This window comes from Vanellus vanellus (genome assembly GCF_965231255.1).
Source record: "Vanellus vanellus genome assembly, chromosome: 3".
NCBI lineage: Eukaryota > Metazoa > Chordata > Aves > Charadriiformes > Charadriidae > Vanellus > Vanellus vanellus.
Window position 1 is genome coordinate 20146653 of NC_138907.1, and position 27767 is coordinate 20174419.

The 27767-nt window shown below is 41.3% G+C and overlaps 1 protein-coding gene across 1 annotated transcript in view; it reads right to left on the minus strand.

The window, feature by feature from the left end:
• The window catches only part of XDH (xanthine dehydrogenase), a 54103-nt gene that overhangs the window by 15125 nt on the left and 11211 nt on the right, over window positions 1–27767 (minus strand). The window contains exons 5-25 of the mRNA XM_082480373.1: window positions 26812–26938; window positions 25911–25972; window positions 23592–23660; window positions 22718–22786; window positions 22192–22278; window positions 20741–20882; window positions 19818–19910; window positions 18878–19029; window positions 17856–17949; window positions 16909–17018; window positions 12659–12843; window positions 11985–12159; window positions 11446–11535; window positions 10608–10777; window positions 7961–8084; window positions 7442–7561; window positions 6248–6344; window positions 4162–4286; window positions 3300–3433; window positions 1747–1834; window positions 1035–1121 (exon numbers count right to left, since the gene is read on the minus strand). Of these exons, the coding sequence (XP_082336499.1) occupies window positions 1035–1121; window positions 1747–1834; window positions 3300–3433; window positions 4162–4286; window positions 6248–6344; window positions 7442–7561; window positions 7961–8084; window positions 10608–10777; window positions 11446–11535; window positions 11985–12159; window positions 12659–12843; window positions 16909–17018; window positions 17856–17949; window positions 18878–19029; window positions 19818–19910; window positions 20741–20882; window positions 22192–22278; window positions 22718–22786; window positions 23592–23660; window positions 25911–25972; window positions 26812–26938 (2400 nt within the window). The remainder of the gene's footprint in view (window positions 1–1034; window positions 1122–1746; window positions 1835–3299; window positions 3434–4161; window positions 4287–6247; window positions 6345–7441; window positions 7562–7960; window positions 8085–10607; window positions 10778–11445; window positions 11536–11984; window positions 12160–12658; window positions 12844–16908; window positions 17019–17855; window positions 17950–18877; window positions 19030–19817; window positions 19911–20740; window positions 20883–22191; window positions 22279–22717; window positions 22787–23591; window positions 23661–25910; window positions 25973–26811; window positions 26939–27767) is intronic.

The window sequence follows — 27767 nt, forward strand, 5'->3', positions numbered from 1 at the left end:
ATGTCAAGCGACTCAGCAGCTGGGTTATGGCAGTAAGGGCAACTATATGAAACAAAGATTTTCATAGCTATATCTAAACTGCAAGACTTTGGATGTTTGTCCACTAATTGTCCAAATTGGGAAAGGGTCAGAGCTTCTTTCTGGCTTGTGTTCCCAGACTTCCCTTCCAGCAGCAGCACAGAGAGTAGACTAAGTACATCCCAATCTTATTTCAGCATGGAGCACATTCCAGTCCCCTGATTTAGACACAGTCAAAAAGACAATTCGCATAGATGCACTCTCAACCAGGCCCTCAGTTTATGCAAAGACGCTTGCCTACCATTCTGCTCTGCACAGCACCAACCACATTGCTAGCAACCACACTGCTAGCATCAAATGTGGCTCTGGTAGAGCACACTTGCAGTTCTCTCCTACTGAAATTGATTCATTTTTGCAGAAAATTATCTAAGACTTAGAGGACTACTAAAAGGAACTAGAATAAACATAACTGACAGTAGTATTGGCTTGGTCAATCACACGACAGAAGTTTTTTTACTCATCAGTGTAAAAATTCTTGGAGGAGACAAACTCAGACCCATTCTTCCCTTTAGTGCTTGTGAATACAATGTTAGCTTTAGCGAGTCCTTAACTAGCTTGTTGATTTGGGCACTCTGCCCCGATCAGCCTATTGACTTCAATGTTTCTTATTCCAAGGAACTAACTTTCCCCAAAGCTGGGGAACTATCAGTCATCTTGCATTGTGCAACAAGTTTCCCATCTCAGCCCTCTGTAATGCAAAGCAAACTTTCTTGACCCTTTTGCTTCATCCAAGTTATCACAGCATCAATAACAAATATGTGGCACATGCCAAGGCAGGTCAGTTGACTCAGAAAGCAGTTGTAGAAGCTCCAAAAACCCATCAAGCTCTGTTTTCAGTCATGTCAGAGAGCATGACGTGCAAGCAATGCTGTAGACAACAACACTCTGAAGTCAGAGCAAAAGGCTGCACAGGGAAACATCTTCTGCCTTGTTAGCCATCAGAAAATTTTACTTACACCGTAAGAGAGGTCTACAGAGTTGCCACCATTGCTGTAGTATGACACCTCCAGGCTCTTGACTTTCCCATTCTTCATGAAACCAACCTGTCAAGAGAGTCTCCTCAGTAATCCGTTTTCTACAAAATATTTTGTTTCATGCTTCCCTCCAAAAACTTCATGGACCTCATACAGGCAAAAAGGCTGACTTGTCCTCTGCTGCAGCACAGGACAAGCACAGGCTGCAGCTAAGAAAGCTTCCTAGTAGAGGGTCCATGTATGCATCTTAATCTTGCTCCAGAGAACTCTTCTAAAATAAGTGCTGGCCACTTGTCACAGCCACACCCCTTCCTTAACAGGTTTTTGCTTTGAAAAGCAGCAGCAGTTGGATGAGGATTGAAGAGGAACCAAAACTAACAAAACAAACAGTAGTACAGTACTGTAAACAAATGGGGGGCATCTAAGAGCAATGTGATTGTCAGCAAGGGCAAAGTCTTTGTTGCAAGGAAGAGGGAAGTATTTATGCTGAGGTCACAAGAACCAAACCATCTGTGACAAAGGAATTTCTGCAGGACTTTTAACAGAAAAAATGCTATAAACCCAGCTGACCTGATCCATTTGCAGCAGGGGAGATCAGCAGTGAAACAATCGGAGCAGCAATTTTTTCCACAGTATTTTACTACTCTCTGATGTTTCAGGTGACAACATACATTCATTTCATATGTGTGCATACCTTATACCTCCCCAGGAAGGGATGTCTCCCACCACTTATCAGCATGTCCTCATCTCGATCCAGCATGCACCTTACTGGGCGGCCAGTTCTGTTAAAGGATACATTTATCAGGCAAAGCCTGAAACGCATAATACAGTTCCTCCAGACCAAGACTCCTCTTTTTGGTGAGCACTGTCTTTCCAGAGCGGCAATGAGGAGTTAGGGGTAAACTGTTTGGTTTATATATTTTCCTCTTAAGAAAATATCAGGATTGAGTAAAAAAAATAATTAAGATCTTAGAGGTTGGAGCCTGTTCATGAAAATTCTTGCAGGGACTTTTATATTAAAGAGAAGGATAGTTTCTTACAGAGACGAATACTAATAACTGAGCAATCGTTGTTTTCTAGACTATTTCTCAAGGCCCCCTCTTGGCTTTGCAAGAGAGAATGTCATGTGACTTATATAATAACACTAGGTAAAGTACTGACTAGCCTTCAATTTATCCTTGTTTATCTGCCTATTTATTATCCAAGGAGAAAAACAAGGAGGAGAGGAGGAGCTCGTCTTAATTTTCTAACAATTCTGCCTTCCTAGTGCCTCTCTTCAGGTTGTAAAAATATCTAGGGAATGCCATAGATGTTATTTCATAACCTCGAATATATAAAAACAGTGGTTTGGCTGGCAGAGATAAAGGAAAGGGAAAAAAAACGCACATGTATTATTGATTAATTAGAGTAAGTAGGTGGCTTGCTCAGAACAGGAAAAATAAAGCTGTTTTAAGTGCAGGAGCTTCACTCTGGCTGTTCTCTTCCAAAGGTATTTTATTGAATTGCTGATGTGTTGCAACACCCACCTAGCATTGCCAGTGGGGTGCATCCTCACCTGGAAGGGCAGTTTTGGGAAGGGCAGTGTTACACGCAGTGCAAAAATGTCATCTCAGAGGCCATCACAGAAATTTGCACAGTTAAAGATGAGCCCATAATAACACTCCAGAAACCAGAAGCACATTTCCAATCTACGCTTCACAAACGGTTACAGTCTAGGTTCATTCCCTGAGCTTTCAAGGGTTTGAAAAGTGTGGGTTTCTGTTCAGTGGTCTGCCACCCTTCCTAGGGAAAAATTCAAAGGGAGAGTTTGCAAAAAAGCAGTGAAGCAGTGGTGCAAAGCTGGTGTAGCAGAATTTTGAGCAAGAAGAGACTCTCATACATTTATTATACAAAACAACAAGCATGGCTAGTGCTGGATTTTGAAAAGGTTTGGAGTGAAGAGGCAGATAATTTGAGACAGAAGAGTTTTCAGAGAGTACCAAAGGAACAGGAGAGTAAGGGGGTTTCCCCCCTTTCCTATTAAAAGCTAATATTCCCACATAAGCTTAGCCCCTCTGAGCAGGTTCAATTCATCTACCATGTAAGAGCCCATTAGACACCTCCCTTGGGAAATTCAAGGCTTGCTATAAGCTGTACAGTAATAAGACATGAACAGTCTTGAAAGTGGTCCAGTGCAAATGGTACTTCAGAAAGAGGCAGGCTGGAAGTCTGAAAGGAAAAAGTCCTGTTCCCCACATCCAAACTTACCTAAAGGCTGCAACAGCCACTGCAGTTGTCAAAATAGTATTCCTAGTTTCTTTTCCTCCGAATCCTCCTCCCATTCTTTTCACTCGAACCACAACGCGATTTGAAGGGACTCCCAATGCATTAGCAGCAAACTCCTAAAGAAAAACAGAAGAGCAGAACATGTACAGAGCTGAACTGGTGTTAAGAACTAGATACAACACACTGCCTTTCTGCAGCCATTGCAACAGTGAAAATACTTTATTACGTTTCAGGTCCTATTGGTCCTGCAATTGGAACCATTAAGTCCAGTATTTCATCTCTAAGGTGGGAAGGCACACAGTGCTTCAGCAGACAGCACCAGATTCGGGAAGAGACTGAGATGAGAGGAGGTTACCAAGACACAGGTTTCATTTACCACAGGGTTTCATGTCCATACCATTCTGTCCATTCTCCTTAGTCTATTATGAGACCTTTGGACAGTCTTGGTGAGTCAGGAAACAGGCCAAAGGCACCACATAGTGCCAGTAGCCTATCTCACAAGATGGCAGAGTTGGTATATATAGTCAGTGTTTATACCACCTCTTTCTGACATGCCATTCAACAGTCATGCCTCCTGACCAGCTGACACCCTCTCCAGAAAGGGTTAAGTATGCAACATTTGGTGACAAAGATGTGCTGCCAACAGAAACATCTCTGTCACCTGGAAGCGGATTTAGGACACCAGCAGGATGGATATGGACTTTAGATCCCACACCCAACTCTAAACCTGTGTGGTTGTTCTTATTCAAGACAAGATAAGACGAACTGTAAAACAACCGTCTATCTAGTCTGAAACTGAGATACAAATGCCTTTTAACCTAAAAGCAGGTCAATGAGACAGTACCTGTGTCTTCATTGGGTTTTGGGTCGACACAAAGAGTTCCATCTCACCATCTTCCCCTTTTGGTACAGCCACAGTACAGTGAGTTTCCAGATAGAAATGCTCCTGCCCACCAAGGTACATCTCTCCTAGAAAATTGAAAGAAATGCCCCAAAAATAGGGTGTTCCTGATGCTATAAGGTGTCTCCTATCGTGTGCTGCCTGCAAGCTACTGCCCTTTTGACACATGTTAAATGAAAACCCTTTGCACTGCCTAGCACTGGATATCCCTAGCTCTAAAATTGACACTCCTGGTTCAATGTTAAAAACCAAAAAAATTTACACAAAAAAAAAAAAACCATGCCCAACCTTCACCTCATCCCTTCACTTTCTAGAAATCTTCAGTCCAAAACACAAGTGGCTGGCATTTCAAACATAAGCCTGCACAGCATGCCACTGACGCAGCATCCCTTAAGAATACAGTGTTTGGCACCTTTCAGACTGCCCTGCTAACACCACGAGACGAAGGATAAAAATAAATCAAGAATAGTCCAGCTGAGCAGATCAAATAAGGTTACAGACTTTGGAACAGAGGGACACAAATAGAAACCCAAAACGCCTTAAGATGATTTAACATGGAATCAACTCTCTGTCACTGCATGTGGCTCTTTCCCAGGACTTCTTACCTGGCAGCACTGAGAGTACAATTTCCAGTCATGCTACACACTATTAAATGTCAGAATCAACCTCCTTTCTCAGTCATGGCCCTGGTCTATTCAGCTGCCATGAAAACTAATATTCAGAGCAGTTCTCAAAATCCTGTTCCTCTCTTCCTTTCATTCAATTCAGCAACAACAAAATAGCTGCTTTCACTAGGTACGTCAGTGAGAAATGCACATTTGCGTGAGACCATGCCTTCTCTGGTACATAGCAGGGGCCTTTCTCTTGTCTCCTCTAGGGGGGTGGCCTGGCATTCACACAGTATTGCAGCCTTTTAAATAACCTATTCTTCTAGCTCAGAACAATTTCTGCCTTGCCTAGCACAGTGTTTTCATTTTGTATAGTATAGTGCACTATAAGAAGCAGTTAAAAACAGCTTATGACACCTTTGAAGCACCAGCACCAATTGCTGACTGCAGAGGAAAGTCTCAGCAATGCATACCAAAATACAAAAAAAACCCAGACCTGGAAATGGGTGTTTCAGTTAAATAACTCCCCCCATTTCCCCAGGGGCGGGCAAGCTTCTCTGATCCTTGAGAATAATTCCTTCCCACCAGGCTTTGTGTCCGTAACTGATTTAACTTTCCTTTAAGATCTGTAAGAGGGATACAACACCCTCTTAGCGATAAATACATAGTTCTCCAAAGGTCTGATGTTTGAGACTCTTCCTCTCAGGAGCTACTGATCAGTCACACATACACCAAGCAATGACACAGGTCTGACAAAAGTATTCCAGTTCACAGCTCTGGCGCTCTCCCCTCCTAACTTATAGATCTGAAACAGCTGTTGATAATTGCTATGTTTACCCATATCTCTACAACTTATTTGGCAGACTCCAACTGAATGAAACCAAGACGCACACCAAAAAAAAAACCCTCCTCAAAGGGTTGAGAAAGTTTTACAGAGCAGTGCCATGTTCTTCATGATACCTACAGCTACCACTGTTGGTGGATCAGGTTTTCAGATGCACATACGTCCCATTTTCATAAGATACAGTCGTATACCAAGTTAAAGGAAACTGTCTCTAAGATTCAGACCAGACTATGTCTGGACAGGGAAAAGCTCCTATATGGATATGTTTCAGGAAAAAAAAAAAAAAAAAAAAAAATCACTTCGTAGAATATTTGCAGAAAAATGCATCCCTACATTGGAAGAGGGTGTTTACAGGGGCACAGCTAGGAGCATCCAAGTCTATTTGAAACTGAAATTAAATCTTTCATGATCTATTTGTATATAAACAGTTAGTTGAAACTTAATATGAAATTAATTTAGCCCTGCAAGCCTTACTTTCACGAGTTCAGAATCATATACATAAAAAGGAAGCTGATAGCTTGACCTCTTTTGTCACAAACTATCCTATTTTAAAAGACGTATTAAGGCTTATTCTCACCTTCCAAAATGTGATCAGATTCTTCAAATCCTTTCTTCACATCTCCCTTATTAATCCTCTTTATAGACTTAAGAAAGGATTGTTTCTCAATTGCCTCCTAGGAAACATAATGAAACAATGAAATTTTTGTGGAAGCAGAGTGAAAACAAAGCTTCCTCTGACTGAAGAAGAAATATCCAAGATAAAACGCAGAAGAACTTATCAGACACCAACTATAGTAACAGACAAGTGACTTGACTTAAACCAGTACAAAATTTTTGGCAACACAGCAATTTCACAATAAACACCATAACTGGATAATCTTAAATTGCTCTTTCTGACCCATTTTACATTACTGACTCAGAACCTCAAGGTCTGTAGCCACCAACGCTATGACTTACAACTTATGTTAACTATAGTCTATGGCCCTGAAGGGAGGAAAAAGGGAAAAAAGAAAAAAGAGAGAAAAAGAAAAGAGGCAGGAGAAAACTAAACCTCTCAGATGGGATGAAAACTTCTGCAGAATAGTTCACTTCTGAGCTAATATACAATAATCTTTCCTGGGGAAGTTTTACAAATGCATTTCACTTTTGCCAAAACTGAAGCTTTCATAATGAAAAAACCCACAGAATGATCAAACAACAACAACAACAAAATCAGCACATTTTTGGCTCCACTCATCTTCTGTGGTTGAATAAAAAACTAGAAACCTCAGAAAAGGAAAAGTTCTCCCACATTGTTTGTGAACCCACAAGTCATACGAACAACCCAAAACCTCTGTCCACAGAGGACAGTAGCAATGTCTGTACTAGACAACGCACAGAGTCTTTGTATTTGCATGAATACAATTCACATTACAAAACACATGGTATGAAATATTGACCATGAAAAAAATTAATCAGAATCCCGTGGTTCTAATTTCTCCCTAATAAGAATGGCTTTATAAATTTTTTTCTTATTTCTAGATATGATGCTGTATTAGATATTATCATTTGCTTTTACTGCCACATTAGGAAACCTTGTCAACAAGCCTTCTAGTTAAAAAAAGAAAAAGAAAAAACATGAAATGACGACAAATTCCTTCTATCCAGATCCTGCTGCACCCACAAAGACTAACAAAACACGTGGCTAAATAACCACGTGTGTGAGAACTGAAGTTAACTAGACATCAGGGAGTTCCAAGCTAACTGCAGAAGCAGATCTGAGCCACCTTACCTGAATTGTGACAATAGGTTTTAGCTCTTCATATTTGATCTTCACAGCTTTAGCCGCTCTTCTGGAATGTTCTTGTGTGTCTGCAAGAACTCCACCGATGATATGACCGATACAAGTGACCTACAGGCAAGAGTAGGACCCACCATCATTTGGTGCGTATATATGCAGTAACTGAGAGGCTCATGATAATTCTTCTTCATCTATTCCTTTTGTGCAGGTTTTTTTTCAGACCAGTCTATTTAAAAACAGCCAAGTGAAAACGATCACAAACTCTGGACATTAATCGACTGAGTGAGCCTGTCCCAGTGGCCTGCAGTTTAGAGAATAGTGCAGATAACACAGCAGAGAGGGGCATGGGGCAAAGGGACTCAGGCCTTACTGAATTTGGCACCAAGATTTCTATTGGCTCCAGTGCAATTAGGATTTCTCCCTGTATAAGGTTGAGGACTTCAACGGACAATATGAGAAATCTTATCTCCTGAGCGGTGTGATTGAAAAAGGCTATTTTTAACCACATACCACATCCTCAGCAAAGACAGTCTCATCATTAGCGATACCAGTGATGTTACTGCCAGGAACATCCTTGGCGGAGACAAAACACACAAACCCAGGAACACTCTGGGCTTCAGATGCATCTATAGAACTAAAGAAAGAAAGGAGGAAAGGAAGTATTATTATTTCTCATTTTTCTTTTTGCCAGTGCTTATGAGAAGCCGATAAATTTTCAGGCCTGATTCAGTGAAGTCTGGCTATTCAAAAGAGGATGAGTTTGTCAGATGAATATCACGCAAGACCAAGACAGAAAGGGCAACATATTAGACTACAATCATTTGTGAGCTATATAATAATCTGAATCCTGACTGTGAGTCTGATCATCAGTCTGCTGCTTTGGACTGTACTGTATCATACATCTTGTCCCCAAGACATATCTAAACTTGATCCAATCGCTGTGAATACTACAGATCCCTCGGCACCCTTTACCAAAGACAGATTGGTGTTAGTGATGGTATGCCTCCACTGTCACCTTAGCTGCCATGAGTCTTTGAAGGCAAGATTCCTCCCTGTCTATTGATAAACATGAATTTTTACTGCAGACACGTACCATCTATCGTGAGTTCACCTCTACAGAAAAATGTGTCTGTGAGTCAGCAAGAAGTTGTTGAGTATCAAGGATGCAAAAAGAAATGACACTCTGGAAGACAGAGTTTCATGAAAGGCTTTCTTTGGTAATCAGCAAAAGAGGTATCTAACCAAAATGTTTGGCTGCTTAAATCATATACGGATTTAAAACTAAGTGACAAGCAGGATGGAAAGTAACTAGAAAATATAGTTTAATTTTTATACGGAACACAAAAATAACATATTACAAAAGATTTTCAAGCTCCCTTTGCAATATTTTGTATATTGGCTATGTAATTGGCCTGCTTTACAAGGCAACTGTTGCAAATAGAAAAGCTGTGGCTTTGTCTTTGCTAACTGAATGATTTATTGTCTTCTGTAAATTGCTGCAATTTTTTCAGCATGCTTGTTTAGATTCCTGAAACTCCAATACAAACTGTGCCTGAAAGTAGCTGTTTATGCATCACAGTGAGCTACAGACTTTTTAAAAAAGACATTAAATGTCTGAATGAACTTTCCCACATGAACTCTTAGACAGCAGGGACTGAAGACAATGCTATTTTTCTTTGGAAAGTTCACTTCCCCGTGCTTCTGCAGTAATGACTCAGAAACAATCCCCTGACAGTTTCCCTTAGTTTAAATACAGAGGCAGACAATTTCTAATTTACACTTGGTGGTCAAAATCTGACTCAGGTGACGTGGAAGTTTTCAGAGCCAATATTTTGACTGACTCATAAGCTGAGATACTTCTGTCACCTGATGAAACTTTCTACTACTTCCCCTACAAAACAATACAGGCTCACAGCCTGAAACGTGAGTGCAATGCAAATGCAAAAGAATGTGTACTGCAATCATTAGAAAATACTGAATATTGTGGCTACAGGCATAGATCTGATGCTTTCCCTATTGCCCCATCTGCATTGGTAGCAGTAACAATGTTTACGTGTTTGCAGCACTCATCAACGACCACATTGCAACACCTAAGGCTTAACTATGATGACAGAGCAATTTCTTTCATAACCTGGGAGTCGACTACTACATCTGTACATCCATGACCACCACACTGCCCATTCCGTGTTAGACCACTGCGGGAAACCTCTGACCAGAAAGCCTAAATAGGCAGGAAGTATTGCCTAAGGAATAAACAGCACATCACAAGGCTACTGAGGATGACACAAGGCAATGTAACACAGCGTCCCACATCAAAACAGTTGAGAGCAGATGGGAGCCTGCAGAGCCACCACAATGTAAGCACAATTAGGGACTGGGGGGCAGCCAATCCCACAATATAACAGCATTAAAACTCGTATGAGAGTGTAGATGCCATTACCTGCCAGGACAGGCATTCTAGAGTTGGTTAGTCACTATTGTTATAAACTATGCATCAGTCATGCCCCACGTGGACAAGATGTTTTCAGACAGCTGCATTTCCAAATACTGAGCTACTCACCTTGCTACAGCCAAGCACAAACAGGTCTACATCTAATAGCTGAAGCTAACTCACATAGGACTGTTATGCAGAGGGCTTGATCCTAGCCAGTGTAAGCAAGCACCGTGCAAGGCAAAAAACAGAGGACAGTACACACACAGCTGACTCTCCAGCAGGAGTGCTGTGGCGGAATTGCATGTTACAACCTAAATTTTTAGGCAGATAGGAGCTGCATGCTGCAGCTTCAAGCTGCACGCTCTAGTTAGTGATCAAAATGCTATCTCCCTCAGACATTGTGGTGCTCTCCTACCATGCTCCTTTTTAATCCTGCATGCTTGAGTATAAGAGATGGGACATGCAAGAAGGTTACCTAGGGCTGAGGGCTTTGTGCTTCGGCAAAGCTCAGAGTTTGGTGTTAATTCCCTCATAATCCCACTGATGCAGACTTGCAAAGCAGCTGTGACACATACAGCTTACCTCCATGTAACAATAGGCGATGAACTGGAGTTCCCGCTAAGGCAAAAAGCTTTCCCTCACTCACAACTTGACACGTCAATGTTTTCTAAGTCACAAGGCACTGAACGCTTCCAACATCTGAAACTCAAAAGCAACACTTACAGGATCTTAGCGTGGGCTTTGGTGCTGGTCACCAGTGTTAGATACAGCTCATTCTCATAGTGAGGGATGTCATCGCAGTAAACAGCTTCTCCACATGCTTGTTTGGCTGCTGAAACGTGCATCAGAGGCCGTCCCACCATATCTTCAACTGCCTGCCCCTTGGGCACTTCCTGGAGTAAAACACATGACTGACTACTACTGCTTAGATTGCAGGGGACAGAAGCATTGGCAGGAGAGCAAAAGGCACCATGAGACATTCCACTGAGATGGGGAATGGGATGGGAGCTCAGTCCTGTGGGAAAGAAAGGTAAACAAGATAGAGTGGCTATACAGAGGGGCTGTAGAGAATGAAGTGGAAGGGATTTGGTTTTTGAAAGTGCTATGGAAGAGAAGGATTTGATGTGACAGCTTGCATAAAAGGTTTGAGTTCTCAAGCTAGCTTCTACTCTGAAAGCTGAAGAGAACAGGTCATTAACGGAGAAATAGGGAAGAAGATATATCCTGAATCTGAAGCCTGAGAGATGGAAAGAAAGGCAGGCTGTAACTGGGGAAAGCAGAAGGGCAATTTCAGTTTGGATATGGAGCTGGCTGCAGGATGAAAGTGCTACCCACAGCAATTTTTATGAAGCCATACATACACATCAGGAACAGTCTCAGGCAATGACAAGAAAAAACATTGTATCCTAAAGCAAGGAAGGGACTGAGATCCAAATACAAGCCTTCAGGAATGTCATTATATATGTTCATGTATTGCCAATACTCAGGGAGACAACAAGATAAGAAACACAGTTTGAGCTACAGAAAAGCCTGGATCTGTCATGCAGGTACTGCTACTTACTTGGAAGAGCTGGGCATTTGCAATGGGATCTTTGTGAAACAGCTCTGTAGCACTCATGTAGTTCGACGGGATGGGCTCACACAGACTGTTCTGCCAGAGACATATTAAAGAACAATCACTTCCCTGCTAGTCCCTTTCTCATGTTCCCCAGTAGCTCCATTCTCCATCCTTGAGTGAAGATAATTCATCTTTTCACCAGGTGAAAGGCAAACAGGGCTCAGGCTCAGTGCAAAGAATAGGCACAGACCCACAAAAGCAGCTGTAATGCAACAAAGGGGAGAAGTCCAGGAATTCTACTGTGAACTCACAGATCGGCATCCTTCCACAGGAAGGTGGGGATGCCACCAGGAAGCAAATAGGAAGATATACTAGTCAGTGTCATGCAGTTAAGGAGTAGAGCAGCTCTGGCAGCTATTGCAACATGGAGTTTGTTATCGGGCACAACTCTGCTTCAATCTGAACCCTCCCCATACCTTCACCACCAAGACAGCACATACAAGTCCTCTTTCCCCAAATCTGCCCTCCCTAGCAGCACTCACAGCGCCGTTGTGGTTCTTGCTCAGTTTCTGAAGGACCGTCAGGTAGAACTTGAAGAAGAAGCTGAGCGTGAGCGTGCGTCGGAAATCCACCATCCCACCAGGCGCAGAAGGAGACAAATCCATCTCACCCGCCAGTAAGCGGCAAGCATCCTGCAGCAGCTTCTCATTCCAGTCTCTGCAAGGAAACAAAAGTGACACAGAGCCCTTGCTCAGCCTTAAATATCACCTGAGCAGTCTAACTCTTCTGACATGGCAGCCCCACAAGCAATAGCCACCTGTTCTTATAGTATATGTGTCAGCTTTGCTCTCATCTTGTGCTCATATCATCTTTTCTAAAGACATGGAAAAGCTATTAAATGATAAGAGCGCAGATTTCTCAGTCCAGCTTAAAAGAAAGTCAGTTTTGTGGGTCATGTCCACATCTAGCTTCTGCCCACATCAACAGATGAATGAATTTAACAAGGAAATGGCTCTCTGAATGAGAGACTGACATGGATCTTTGAGGGTAAAAAGTACTGGAGGAAGCAAGGCATCACAAAACATTGTGTGTAGCTACACTTCTTCCCCTTTCTCCTTCTGTGTACTATCAGAGAGAATTCAGGGTATTTAAACAGCTCCTGTAAAAGTCAGTTCTGTTCCATTATACAGCCTTTCTATCACAGAAAAATTCCTACCTGCCAGTGAGCTCCTGGCAAGTTTTTAGTGCCAGGACAGTTGTAGGAGCCATTCCTCCATAGCTTAGTTTTATCTCCTCCACTCGGCTAGTGCCATCTTGGAACAGGACTCTCATCCCACAGGTCACAATGGCAATGTCATCCTCCCGACGAGAAGCCTGCTTGAAAGCTGAGAAGTATTCACTCTAGAAGACAGAAAAATATTTCTTGATTTTCTACCTTGGTATGCTTTAGAGTATAAATATGGACAAGCTGTTAACCTATCGCTACATGGATGAGCTATTCCGGGGAACTGTATATGGCCGATTCATCTTGCATGGTCAGGCAGGACATGTTTGTTCAGGTAGTGCTGTATATTTTCACATGAAACAATGACTAGTTCTGATGTATTAGATTAGTGGTTATTAGCCAACTTAGGACTGTGTGGGAAATGAGCTTTGACAGGGATCTGCTCGTACCTGTCACATTTTTTCCATATCTTGAGGGGAAGAACCAGGACAGATTTTTTGTACATAAACAAGCTTACAGTTCCTCAACAACTTTTTCTTTCTCCCAGGCTGCAAAGCTGGAAGCCTAATCAGTAAAACTCATATCCTAAACCCCTTCCCTTCAAAAGTCTGAACTCTGCAAGAACTGAAATAAATAATCACACATCTCAACGTTGTAGAGTAGACCAGACCAATTAATATAAAACAATTTTGATCTGTTACTGCAAATACAATTCTCAGTGACTATCCTGAATCCTCTGCTGGTCCTCACACAGTGAGGAAGATCTTTTAAATGCACCAGCAACTACAACTCATGAAACTCAGCAGCTCTCCTACGAAGAGTGGCAGTAAATACGAGATTAACACTACCAGTACACACTGAGTGATGGTGTCAGCCTGGAGTCACGTTACAGTAAGTTTTTTCCCCTTGCCTGTTCTGCAGATTATGACAAATGGCTGTTCAGGCATCCTGCAGACTAAGAAAGAAATCAGATCTGATGTCTTTGCATAGCCCTTCTGGAGAGTTTTCTGCCAAGTTTCTCCTCTAATAGCTTAGCCAAGTGACTCTGCACAGCACAGCAGTCTGTTCCATTAATTATTTCTAATCAGAAGTGGACAGCAATTCTTTCATTATTGTAAAGAACAATTCCTCTATTGTTAGCAATGAGAACAATTTCACAAGAGGCCCCTTTTGTGCATCGAGAGCTTGTTACTGGAGATATAACTGAAGGGTGTATTTCATTTCCTGAATTCAAGTAATTAGTGGGCAGCCAGCAGATAATAGCAGGGGAGCATCAATAGCATCCTCCCGATGAGGACATTCTGCCACTCTGCTTGTTAAACCAATTAGCTTTCAAAGAGGAGAAAAAGCAGCCTCTTCTCTTACTGGACACTTCGGAGAAGATTTCCAGTAACACGACAGCAACAAGAGGACAATATTTGCCTTCACTCCTTGCAAGACACCTTAGTTTTCTTGGTACAGAGTCCTGTGGGAGAAAAGTCACTTGCTAATTTTCCTCACTAGAAGTGTAGGTAAGGTAACCATCAGATCAGCTGCCCATGTCTGCCCTACCGCTTGGTAAAACAACAGAGCATGTCCCCTCTAAACTATTACAGTGAAAGTTTCTAGGTGTTAGTTATTCTCACAGGATAACCAAGCAACCCTTACCCTTAAAGGCTGCATATTAGGGACCTAGATTAGTCTACCCTCTCCCCTTTCAGACAAGATGCAACACTAGGTAGAAGCACAGTAAGAAATCCACAGGCTCCAAAAGATTCATAAGCAATATTCACAATTGCAAAAACATTGTTTCCATGTCAATTTTTTCAGTACACCACCTTGGAATATAGAGAACAATAATGGATGAAGGTTAGAGGATACTAACTTAAAGGATGAAGTAAGACTTCATGACCATTTTCTATCTCTTCAGAGCAACGATTATGATACTATGAGCCTATGATGGCAATACTGAGCAAACAGTAGGTTAAGATTGTTTTCCAAAGATAGAAACATACAGGCAATGTGTTGTCCGGCTTTTTCTATTTGGAATCCAGTAAATGTCTATGTGATACAGAATAATATTATCATTAAAATTAAGTAACAGGGACAAATGTAATAGAGAAAGATGTATGCAAGGGAAAGGACACGAAAAACTGATGGTCACTAAGCAAGTAATAACACAAGTGGTACATAACATTTGTTAACATTACCTAGAACACGAGGAATGTTTTTATAGTCCGGAAGAGAAAGAGGGTTGCTAAATAAAGGATATGTCCTGTTCTAGGAATGACTTTTTATACACAAAAAGCTAGGCAGTTTTCTTTTCTTGAATCTGTTTATATTTTATCTTTAATCCAGTGAGCTGTTTCCTTTTCTAAACACTGTCTTTGCTCAGCTGCAATCCCAAGTATAGACTCAAAAATCTTTATTCCCCGAATATCTTAAATATCTGACACACAAACTAGCAGGAGGAAAAGATGTCACCTTCTCTCCCTTAACAGTCCCTCTGTGATAAAGCCCACCCAAAGCTCAGTCCCCCTACAGTAACAGTGAATCATGTGAACTGCAAAACTTATTTAGTCTAATTCTTTCTGTTGTTTTGGCCAGTCACATCAATGCAAGAAGCAACATCACTTTTACACAAACATAAACCAAAAAATGCAATCTAGCTGTGTGCTGACACAGCCCTAATTCCAGTTGTGAGGAAATCACAGTTCCAGAAGACTTTGCCTGCCACATGCCAGCACCTTCAGACATCTCCTGAAGAACTTTAGTCTCCTTGACTTCATGTTTGTGAGCAAAGATCAGCCAAGAAACCATGAAGTAGAGTTCAAAAGTTGTTTTAGTTTTTCAGATCAATGAGCTGCACATAACCTAGGTACAAAGCCATTGCCCTGCTAGTAAACATTTGTTTGTTTCGTGAAATTGTCATATGACTGTCATATGGATGGAGGAATATGGTGTTTTCCATCGACTACCTCAAGCGCGTTTCTCATTTTGACAAAAAATGATGCTTCCTGCAATAATCACAAGATCAAAGAAGAATGACTCAAATAGATGGAAAACCACCATAAATTAAATAGCTGTGTTCCCTTAGTAGTTAGATATAAAAATTAGAGAGGATAGACAAAAGATTTATTGGTTCCACCCCATAATATGATGGTGTTTCAAGTAAATCAGTGTTTTCCACTTATAAAGAAAATGTGTCACTACACTGTGAATCCTTGCTTGTAGCCTCAAGCCCTAAAACGGTAAATATCTTCACAGCCATAAAATTACAGTCTGATATTCTCAGCCCTAAAGGGGAAAAAAAAAAAAAAAAAAAAAGGGGAGTCTTAGACACTCTGAATCAGTTATGCTTCATGCTGCTATAGAAAAGATGTGTTCATTGTTCTATTCCAAGGAAGTTTTGCAGGGTCATTTGAAGTTGCAAGTCCACATTGCCAAATTGCCCTAATAATCAGTCCTTGTGCTTTCAGTCTTTCAAGGAGAGGATGCAGAAACTGAACACTTATCCGTACACACTTTTTCCCATTTCTTTTCCCATTTCAGTTCACAGAAACGAGGCAAGAGCCTCGGGAACCTTAACTTCACTTTACTTCAAGACCTGCTAGCATCTTTGCTGTACTATCTTTCAAACAGAACTTAGACCTCTGGGAACATCACTTCGTCACCTTTCATCATTACAAAATGCACTCAAAAAGCTCCAGATAATAAAGTGAAATTTGTATTTCTTGCAGTAGAAAACTTCTTCGGCTTACCATACTTTATCACAGAATCATAGAATAGTTTGTGTTGGTAGAGACCCTCAAAAGTCATCTAGTCCACCCCCCCCTGCAATGAGAAGGGACATTTTCAACTAGATCAGGTTGCTCAGAGCCCTGTCCAACCTCACCTTGAATGTTTCCAGCGATGGGGCATCTACCACCTCTCTGGGCAACATGGTCCAGTGTTTCATGACCCTCAGCATAAAAAATTTCTTCCTTATGTCTAATCTAGATCTACCCTCTTCGTTTAAAACCATTACCCCTTGTCCTATCGCAATAGAACACCTTCATCATAGAGCCCAACTCCCCTTGCTTGTCAAAAAGAGTACGTTGCCAGATTTTCACCAAATAATTTACTAGCTTCCTGGTTCACTAGGGATTACATAAGCATTTGGAGTTCAGTCTCCAAGGAAAAAAGTGCCTAACATTGAAAATAACGCTGAAATAACAGCGTTTTAGCTCCACAGATATTGAAGCCTTTTCCTATAAGCTTACCTTCTTGCTGTAGGGTATTTCAACAGACAGCAGTATTTCTTCAGGCTTAACTATTGTCTTTCTGTATCCAGTGAAAAACTTCTCATCCATGGTGATAGTCCTTTTGCCCTCTGTAGAGCAAGGAGAGATCAATTGCAGATGAATGAATAACTCAGATGAAGAATGGCAATAGTATGTGTGAAAGAGCCTTCAACCTACAAAAATCGCTCTTGATATGATATCAGTTTTCATTTTTCCACCCTCTTACACCAAATCAGGAAGGATTTTCTCAGGTTTACTGTGGTTCTTATGGAATCTACGATAGCTTCTGCCTACATACAATGTTTTATTAGCACAGGAACTGACCAGAGAGACCTCCCTCCTTCTTAATCCAATTAGAGCTGAGCCTCCAGGTGAACCAGTTTCCAACATCTCAATGTAATTCCCTCTTTCCCCTTTCCTTAGCCTGCACCCAAACCAGTACAAGAGAAAGTCGCTGATCAGACAGCCCACTTACTTCAAGGATTCTATTTCAAAAAAATTCTTCCTAAAGGCAAATGCAAATTGAGACATTTGACTTTCTTCATAGAAAAAAAAAAACAAAACAAGATTAAATCTTTATGTGAAAAATCCTTAAGGATCAAAGCATGATACTGACAGAAACAATTTCATGCCTATTGTTTTTCATGAACTGACATCTTCAACCAGCTCTGCACAAGGATGTATCTGTAAGTACAAACACAGCACCAGAGATTCATTCTGGCACAGAAGTTCAAACTTCTTTAGGAAGCCAACCTTAGGCCAAGCCTTAGGACTTCAGCCTCAAAACCCCTGAAGACACAGACTAAGCCTATTTTATGTAATGTTAACTTCCACTTTCAAGTTCTGACCTGACCTAACAATATATGGCACAGTACTGTTGACTATCCCACTCCCCTTAGCACCATAAGGAAATGTAAGTTTCTTACCATTTGATACCAGAGTCAGTTTGCTTCCACTTGCCATTAACACGGGATTTAAATCAGAAATTGGGCTTGCTGTCATTATGTTCCCACCAAGAGCCTAGAGTGATAATATATGCTTCAGATAAATATTAAAAAATCTGAAGATACAGCCATAGCATCTTGTAGTCCTGCATTACTCCACATACGGTGCACTACAGCTTAGCTCTGCTTGAGTTTGCTTTGATAAATTATTTTTGGTCAGTCAGCAATTTTAGGCCTTCAATGAAGTGGGAAAACAAAACCCATGAAATCAGTTGCTGTTCCAGTCAATACTAACATTTGGCTGAAACAGTTTTAAGAACAGCCTTCAGGTAATGCATCAAAACTACCTTATGCTCAAACTACCTATGCCCAACAACGCCAAAATTCAATTACAGGAAGATCCATGAAAGTATAGAGCATCTTTTCGGTAACATTCAGGAACCCAAGTTTTTTGGCTGTAATATGAATTTATTCTTGTGAAATAAAATTTTGGTTTGGGTAGGTTAGTTTATCTGCTTGGTTGGTATTTTTTTTTCTTTTAGTATATAGAGTTTGAACACACTGAACGCACCTCCTCTTTCCCTTTAAAACTAGAAGAAAATTTGCCAAATCTGATGCATTAACACTATGAGTACCATAGCTGTGCTGGCAAAAATCTACACACCTGCTTCTTTGAAGCTTATCCAGCACTTTAAATACACTTTTGTTAAATTAGTCAAATCTCACTATGGTTTCCCCAACTTATCCTTATCACAGCAATGGTAGACCTGGACAACTGCCATGTTTCCCCTGCTTGCAAAATTTGTGATGTTAGTGTAGCAGACACCAGCTGATACCCATGTCGCTATCAGTTCCTGGGGTTGGTTTAGGTGTACCAGCTTCTTAGCCTAGGTCTGTAAATGTTCTGGTGTGAGAAGCACAAGGCACACCCATGTTGGATGAGGCAGGCCAGCTCCTCAGACTAAGCTTTCAATTCAAGTCCCTGATCCTCCTGAGTCACTTACAGCAACGTTCCTGATCTGTGGCCCTGCAAACCACCGCAGTTGTTCAAGGACAGCCTGAAAGACCTCTGTTTTGTAAGAAGGAAGTTCTGCCACTGCTTTTCTCAGCACCTCTTCTACTGAGCTCAGGGTACAGGCAGCGCCGAAGGTTACCCCTGTAAACAAACAAATGAAAAGAATTGTTTTTCTCCCAAATGTCAGGGTATGGCAGGACAACTGTGTACAACTGTGTCTACAAAGCTTATATGCCACCGAGTTTAATTAGACAGCAGGGTTTAGAGAAAACATTCAGTCACACTAGACTATTTTGTATGCAGTGCATGTAAACATCACATCCTCAGAATGAAATTCATCTTTAAATCACAACTCATGGTGACACTGCCTCTTATATGACAGTAACCCACTGCCCTTTTGCCTCAGCGTATTATGAACAATATTGTCCTCCTATACATATTAGTTTGTCCTTTGAGAAGTGAACTCCAACTCCTCTCCAGTTTCCACACTTTAAACATGCTATCAGTTATTGGGGCACATTGTCCTAATTACTTGTAACTATTTGTAAGGTTACCTGTTTCTACCATGAAAATAAATGCAATATTTCACTTAGTCACTTAGACTGTCAAATCCAGCATCTCTCCCCCAGTTACTAATTTTTAAATCTTTCTAAATAAAAAGATTTCCCATTGAAACCCATTATTAACCCAGTTAATATACATAAAACACCATGCATCAAACAAATAAAATGTCTAATATACCTTCTAGTGAAAGCCCTCTTTGATTCTCAAATTATTTTTACATCTCACTCATTTGATTCCCTGCATGGGAGAGGCATTAACACATACAGAAAGCAATTTTTAATCTGGGGATTTTCCTTCATACCCTTTTTATTATTCCATGGAGTCCTCACTCACTACACAGGCATTCTACCTCTTTTTTTGCTCACCTGTTTCAGTGTGCTGAACAGCGTTCATTTCAGAGATCCATGCTGGTGCTATTATCACCGGATACAACATGTTCTTTAACCTCATCTCAATACCTTAAGGAAAAGTAAGACTCCTTCAGTTACACACAGGTGACAGAGAGCCTGAGCTAACTGTTTCCCAATGAAATGGCAACAGGCCTATTAAAGTCAGTTCATTGACCATCTGTGACACAGATTATATGAAGTCACAGAGGTACCAAACTAAAGGCTCTTTTCCACTAATACCAGAATTCTCATAGGGGAGTTTAAAGACTCTTTTCTAGGCTTGCAATAACCTTAAATACACTGTTTAGTACTTGTGTAACCTGGCTATTGCTGTACATAATCCTTCAGGAAAGAACAATGAATAGAACAAACCACGCAAAGTGTGGGGATTGTCACCTGAACCAATGGCTCGGGATAACAGAATTACTAAATATGTCTGAACTCTCCTGCTCAGCACTTATGTTTGCAGAAGTATACATTTGGGGAAAAAAAAAAAACAGTAAGATTTCAAGTCTTGAGAGTTTAGTCACTGAACAATCTTTCAAAACACAGGTTTCATAACTGAGTTCATTTGATTATGAGGACATTTTATGCTGCATCCCTCCCCTCTTCTCAAAATTCCACAAAACTAGCACAAAAGCTCAGAGGCTAGATAAGGTTTGCTTGGGTTTGGTTGTTGTTGGTTTTTTTTCTTACCCAACGCAGCAAAGAACAGGGAAAAACATTCACTGTGAGATTAACCTCCCTGAGAAGAAAAATTGTTCCTACATACAACCTGAAGATTAAACACCTATTTAACAGCAATGGCATGAAGAAGGTTTACATTTGCACTGTTCTCGCAAAATACTCCATGAAAAGTTTTCCAACTGCTCATAACAAGCATCAGCTCATCCTCTTACCCACTTCCGTGTTCCCCACAACGAGCCTGGCATTGGGGTACTGGGATTTGAGAGCCACCAATTCCTTGAGAGTTGTAGGCTGCATCCACATCACACGCTCGCCTTTGAAACACAGCTGTTTCTGCTGTTTGTTACTCTGAGTCTGCAAAAGTGAATTCAAATAGAGCTCAAACCCTACATCAAGCCATGCTCACATGCTGCCCATGCTTATGGCAGGCCAGGCTCCATCTCAGTCAAGTTACTGACAGGTGGCTATGATATTCACACTGTTGTTGGCAGTTAGCCATTCCCCATCCTTCTGCTACCAGTGACGACAGTCTTTTTCATGCTGACAAAAGTTTTCCCTTGCTGATATTGCCAGGTGCATGCTGCTGCTACATCTCCCTAGCAAGACCTCTGCCAGCAAGCTCCATCTGACCAAAGTTCTGGTAGATGCCTGTGGCTTCAGCCATCTTAGAAATAATGGGTTATCCATTCTCACCTCACTGCACAAATGTCAGTCTTAAGCACTGCTGAATTTGAGTTACCAGCTGTAAGGCCTGATTCTCGTTCCCTTTTTAATTCCTTCATCAAGTGACGAAAGAAAACAGACTAACATGGCTACCTCCCAGCAACATCTGATTAACCCTTAGGCAGGAGAACATCTCAGAGAAGAAACAGAGGGGACCTATCAAGCTAAATATATATTGTGCTATGGTCTGTGAGAACCTACTCATGCTCTAGCTTGTGACACATTCAGGCTAGGTGCAGCACCAAAACTAACAATCAAATTTCAGTTGTTTGTTAAATGTGAAGGAAGCTGTAAATATGCCATTTGCTGGACTAGATTCCTGGCTGGGACACACTTGCTTAGGGGAAAACTACCCCAAAAAAAGACAGGAATGAAACCTGGAGAGAAACTAATCTCACCTAACTTTGGATGCCAGTGTGAGCCAGCCAACTTCTACTTCTGCTACACTGAGTGGAGAGAAGTTGGCGCTTTCCGGAAGTCATCTAGTTGAAACATGTTCAGCTACATCCCACAGGTCCTACTTCTCTTCCTACACTATAAAGGGAGCACAGGGCAATTAGCTAAGATACTGCTGTATTTAATGTAGAAGTTCACATCTGACCCAGTAAATTGAAATCTAGATATCAGCAACTGTTCCACCCCTGAATGTGCAGTGACTGGAAAGGAAGGTAACCCAAGAACAGACATGTGTGGTGAGAAACAGAGAGGAAAGACAGCCAGCTGGCACAAGTACTTGGCCTGCATATCTTTTAAGTCACCCTGGCTTAAAAGCCTTCCCTTTTATAAAAGATGGGAGCGTTCATGCCCATGCATCTTCTTTTACCAGCAGTCATCTTTTGCACTGCCATTTTCTCAGGGTAAAGACACTGCAGACACTGAAACCCTGTGCAGAACAATGAAACCAATGAACCACATACTATTTCTTCTTGAATGAACTTACCATTAACTCTGGTGGAAAGATTGGTTCCTGTGTAGGGTCCAGTGGCTGGAACTCAGAAGGATTGAACAGGCTGGAGGACATCATATTCTGTGACACAGAAAATGCAAATGGCTGGGGGGCAGCAGAAAAAGCTATCCACATACAACATTAACTCATTCATCTTCCCAGTCAAACCCCTATTACTATTTCATGGAATAAAGAATGGCAAACAGCGAAAAGATGCCACTTGATCGAGCATTTCAGGTTCTTCAGTCCTATTTTTCTGATCACAATGCATGTCTGGTCAGAAACCTGAACACTTACAGGTTTTTGGCAATCAAAAGCGACACCACTTTCACATTGGCACGTTAAATTACATCAAAGGTACCTTTTCTGAGGTAAGACCAGCACAAAATATAAATTAGTCTAAACTGCTTTGCATAAATACAGCTAAATTAAATGCATTGGGCTTTGGCACAGAACAAGATGGAGCTAAGACTTCAAAACATCAGAAACAGAAAAAACTAATGGTTGAGAGGCACCTTACCACATTGTCTTCTTTTCCATTCATGCAGCAGCCTGGACCATTGGCTTTTCCTCCACAGCAGCCCCCATTCTGAAGAAGAAACAAGCACACTTCAGCTATTCTACACAAAATCAGAATATTCCAATTTTTACAGGATGTATTCCTCCTCTTTTATCAATCCCTGGATCGCAGAAATTTGCAGTAATGTTTTTCATTAATAACTACTTTGACAAAAGAACTCCAAGTAGTTTTAACTGCTGGAGTATTCCACGCAACACCAGATGCTTCCTAACAAATCCACAGGAATTCACCGGGATTTCCTGGTAAAGAATTTCATTATATTCTCTTTCCTAAATTCGTTTTATACTCACACTACCTTACACCCTAATTCCTTGTTTTCAGTCATCCATTGTTTGTACCTCAACTGGTACATAAAATGTGATTAACTTTCTTCCTCCAGATATGACAAAAGGTTCCAATTGTACAATTTATTGGAATAGTGACTAATTATTTCATTCGTCATTGGACTGCAAAGTTTGTGAAAGATCATACTGGGGAATTAACTGGGTTTGAGATCTGTTTTCACAGAAAGATGGATCATTTCAATTACAAGAAGCTGGTAACACATTGCTTACAGTTGTCACCATGCTATTTCACAAAAGTGTCGCACCTCACAGATTCATAAGGAACATCTCTGTCATACTATTGTAAAACCTGTGTCGTGATGGCTACCCAGGACCCACGCAGATGCAGTGTTTTCCAAGAGACAGACATTCAAACCAGCTTAGAGAACTCTGAATATCTGTACCACAGTAGAACAAGAGATGTGACTAATACATCAAAACTCTAATACTATTTTGAAAATTGAGGTTATGGCCTTTAAAATTCAGCTTACCATGCTATTTTCCCTCTCACTACGGCAGCATCCAGTGCCATTGGCTACTCTGCCACAGCAATTCAAGTCCTGTGGGGACAAAAACTGTTCTGAGAAAAACGTGCAGAATCCAAGGAAATGAAGTAGACTTCATTCCCTTTTGAAAGAAATTGATTCCACATTTACTATATCCAAAGCAGAAATGGGAGATGGAAGGTGCCAAGTAGGTGTTTCCCTTGCCAATGGAAGGCAGTATCCTGCCGTGTGATGGCTAGGTCACGTTCAGTCTATTAATAGACTGCTTGTTCTGGTTTTAGAACTACTCTGACCATTCAGCCAGTATCTCTGGCTCTCTGGTCCAGCTGGAGCTGTGAGGAGATACCCAGAGAAGAATAAAAGTGACAAGCACATACAATACAATACCTACTACTCTACTGGCATCCAATTGCATTCAGCTCAGGGAACTACCTTAGCCCAGTGTGGTTTCTGTCTCTTTAGTAAACCTCAGTACCTCTCCATCCAAGTACCTGCTCAGTCTCCCCTGGAGCCTGGGTAAGTTTTTTGGTGCTCACAACACCCTTTGGGGAGTTCTGCAGATCATCTACCTGGTATGCAGCAGACCATCTGCCTTTGTTTTCAGCTTGACTCACGCTAGTTTCATTTCTTGACACCTTGCTCTTGTATTGGAAGAGGTAGCAAACAGCAGATGCCTGTCCACATTCCACCTGCCAGTCACAATTTTGTAGATCTCTATCAGAGGTCAACACAAACCACTACATGGGCTATGTAAAGCCCCTTCCCAACATCTTTTTTTCAAGGCTGAAGCATCCCAGCCTACTCCATGCTGCCTTGTATGGAATCCAGATTACCACAGATGCAATCCTTATTCCCCTTCTCTGAATCTTTTCCTATTCTGCTATACCCTGTTAGAGATAAGAGGACAAGAACTGTACAGAGCACTCAAGTGTACAAAGAGCCATGATGCAGACAGTGGCAGGGCAGTGTTTTCCGTTTTGTTCTCTGCCCTTTGAAGTGTTGTTTTGATTGGCAGGGAGCACTGAGTTGATTTTTTGGTAGAACTGCCTACCACACCTCCAGGATCATCTTCCTGCATGATAACAGGAAGATGATCTTGTGTCTGCTCACAGCCTATCATTTTATATGTGAAATGAGGACTGCCTTTCACTGTGTAAGTTGCTTTGCATTTATTTGCCCTGAATTTTGTATCCCATTCTATTCTCCAGTCTTTCAGGTTCATAAAGTCCTTCTGAAAGTCCTCAAAGTCTGTTCCTGTCTTCACCAGAGTAACTTGATATTAGTTAATTTATTCTCTCATATTACTGCTCACTCTCTTTTCTACCTCATTTAGGGATATCTTGAACAGCCTTGCTCCCACCACAGGTCCCAGCAAAATTCCACCAGTGACCTCTCTCCATTGCAAAAATGCACCATATTCTCCTACCTGCCATTTCCTGACTTTTAACCAATCTTTCATCCATACAGAGATCTTCCCTCTTACCCCATGGCTGCTTATTGTCTTTAAAAGCCTTTGGTGAGACACTGCTGAAAGCTTGTTGGAAATCCAAGTAGACTATATCGACTGGGTTTATCAACCATTTGTAATGGATCTCACTCCTGCTTGCATTCTCTTTTGTTCATCGTAATTCTGGATAATAAAATGAAATTAATGGGCAGCATTCTAAAGTCTTAACTTTTGATATTTAATACTAGTGTAGCTGCATAACTGGCTAGTAACTCCTGAAGTACCTAATGATCTACTTTTCTTCACAGCCTCCAGCATTCTTTCAGGAACAAAGGGATTACAGAAAACTTACGGCAAAGCTTTGTACCTCACCCAAACCAGCAGATGAGTTTTGGGCAAGAGCTGTGACTTCAACTTCTTTCCAGAGCTATTTCAGCTCTGCAGCTGATCTTTCAAGAAGGCAACTTCCACATCAGATTCGCACATAGTCCCTATTTGTGCACCATACCAGTACACTTTTTCCACATCAGGGATCATCTGCAAGCTGTATTATGCAGAGATGCTGGGTTTTTCAGAGACTTACAGGAAAGAATTACAGAGTCTGATTACCTGTGATCCAAAAAGGGACCATCAGACAGATCTTAAAATGCTCCACTCCAGCAACTGGAGTGAGCAAAGGAGTTGGTCTTCCTGCATTATTAATGCATGAAGCACATACAAAAGGGTCAAGAGTTGGAGCTGCGTTGTTGTAGCATGTATGTTTCCCTCCTCCCCATTTCAGGTCATGGTATATTTTAGTAACAGAAAGACAGCCCTCCAGATTATTTTTTTTTTAAACATTATCTGAAGCCACTTACTTTAGCAAATGTCCTGTATCCTTCCAGAATGGGTCTGTACCCTGTACACCGACACAAATTCCCTGTATTGCCAGAGCAAAAGGATAAAGGTTTAGTGTCATTTGGGTAAGAATTTTTCTTTCAGAACATTCTATTGTTTCTCACAAAAGCTTGTCAATCTAGATAAAGCTAATAAAAAAACTGAGAGGAGGAAAATTTCATTAGTAATCTTGCAACAATCCTACCACCTCTTTGTTGAAATTTTAAATTGAAATTGATTTAGAAAAAAAATTCAATCTGCCTTATTCAGTATTCATTTACTTCAAGTGTGTGTGTCTAATCAGTATAGCAACTATCCAGTCTCCTGATTACAAAGAGGTTGCTTTCTCCTGCATCCAATTTCCTCTTGGGTCACTGCTGGAAGCATGGTAACAGCTCTAACCTCAACAATAACAGCAGCCCCTCAGATGAGTTACACCACTGGATTCTGCTCCACTCCATCACATATATTGCTGTCTTGGTCCTTTACTTGAGGTTGGCTCACCCAAATGCTCTCTTGTCACCTCTGCAGGCTCTTGTGACAGCAATGAATAAACAAGGAGGTGTGGAGGCTCTTATAAGCCCCTCAGGCACAGGCCACCTGTGTTCTGTGTTAAGCTTAGTAGGGTCCTAATCCAAGACTGGGGCCACTTGCCCCTGCTTCAGGACAAACAATGAGCTTCTGTGAGATTTTCCACAGGCCATTTTTGTTCGCTTCATAGCCCTAGCCAGTCTCCTAGTGGAAAAGCTAGTTCTTAACCTCATAACAATCATCTATCTTTAACAAAATACATTAAACAAAGGTGTGCCTCCATCCCATTTGGTAAAGCAGACATAATGAAAAGTGGAACAGGTTGTATCTCTGCTGGGCTATGAGTATTACCTTGAAAAGCATCTTCTATGTCCTCCATTTTGGGCTCGGGTTTGTTCCGAAGCAACGTATACATGGACATAACAATGCCTGGAGTGCAAAAGCCACATTGGGACCCGTGACTTTTTGCTATTCTCTCCTAAGAAAAAGTAACAACAACCATCAGCTCATAATAGCAAGGCAAGCTCATTGTTGTGCTTGTTTCTGTAATGTCTCTGTTAAAAAAAAAAAAAAAAAAAATCTCACCAGAGGAGCTAAGACTATCATCAGATATTCTCTGATAAAATGGTCAATTAATCTGTGAAGCAGACTTCAAAGAGAACGCTCTGAAAGCTTTGCATCTAGGCTTTGAACTCCCAATGTAACTGAAGGCAACTAGAAGCCTCCACTGAGACCAAGAGTTCTTCAGACTTACCATGCTAGAATGGTTGGTGCTACCTAAATAGACCTGAGTGTGAATTTCAAAGCTTAGCTGTTAGAATCTTCAGGGGAGGTATGGAAAAGAGAAGCAAACAAAGGTCAGACTAGCTGCCATCCTTTCCTGGGTGTCCAACTTATTTTTCACTTTGTTGTTTACTGTCTCGGATAGATATTGGCACAAGTCCTACCTACTGTACAAACTGAGATGAGTCATAGTTTCCCTTAAAGGAGCAGTATCTCTGACAAAGCTGAGGCAAGTCTGCTTCCATAATAGGTGCATAACAACACCTTGCTAGAAGAGCAAGGCTTCACATTCCTGTCACTCCTCCCCATCAAGAAACATTGCTGAAACCAAAAAACCAAGCCCTACTGCACCGCTGCAGGGAAGGTTCCTAACTACGCAGGATGAAAAACCAAGGTCATTCATGGAAGGCCATAGGAGAGCCAAAACCTAACTCAGATTTCCTGGCTCCAAGTCATTGTACAGGCTTTCACCACAACATCAGTGTTCCCAGATCCTGGGATTTGATCCAGGATGTGGACCAAAT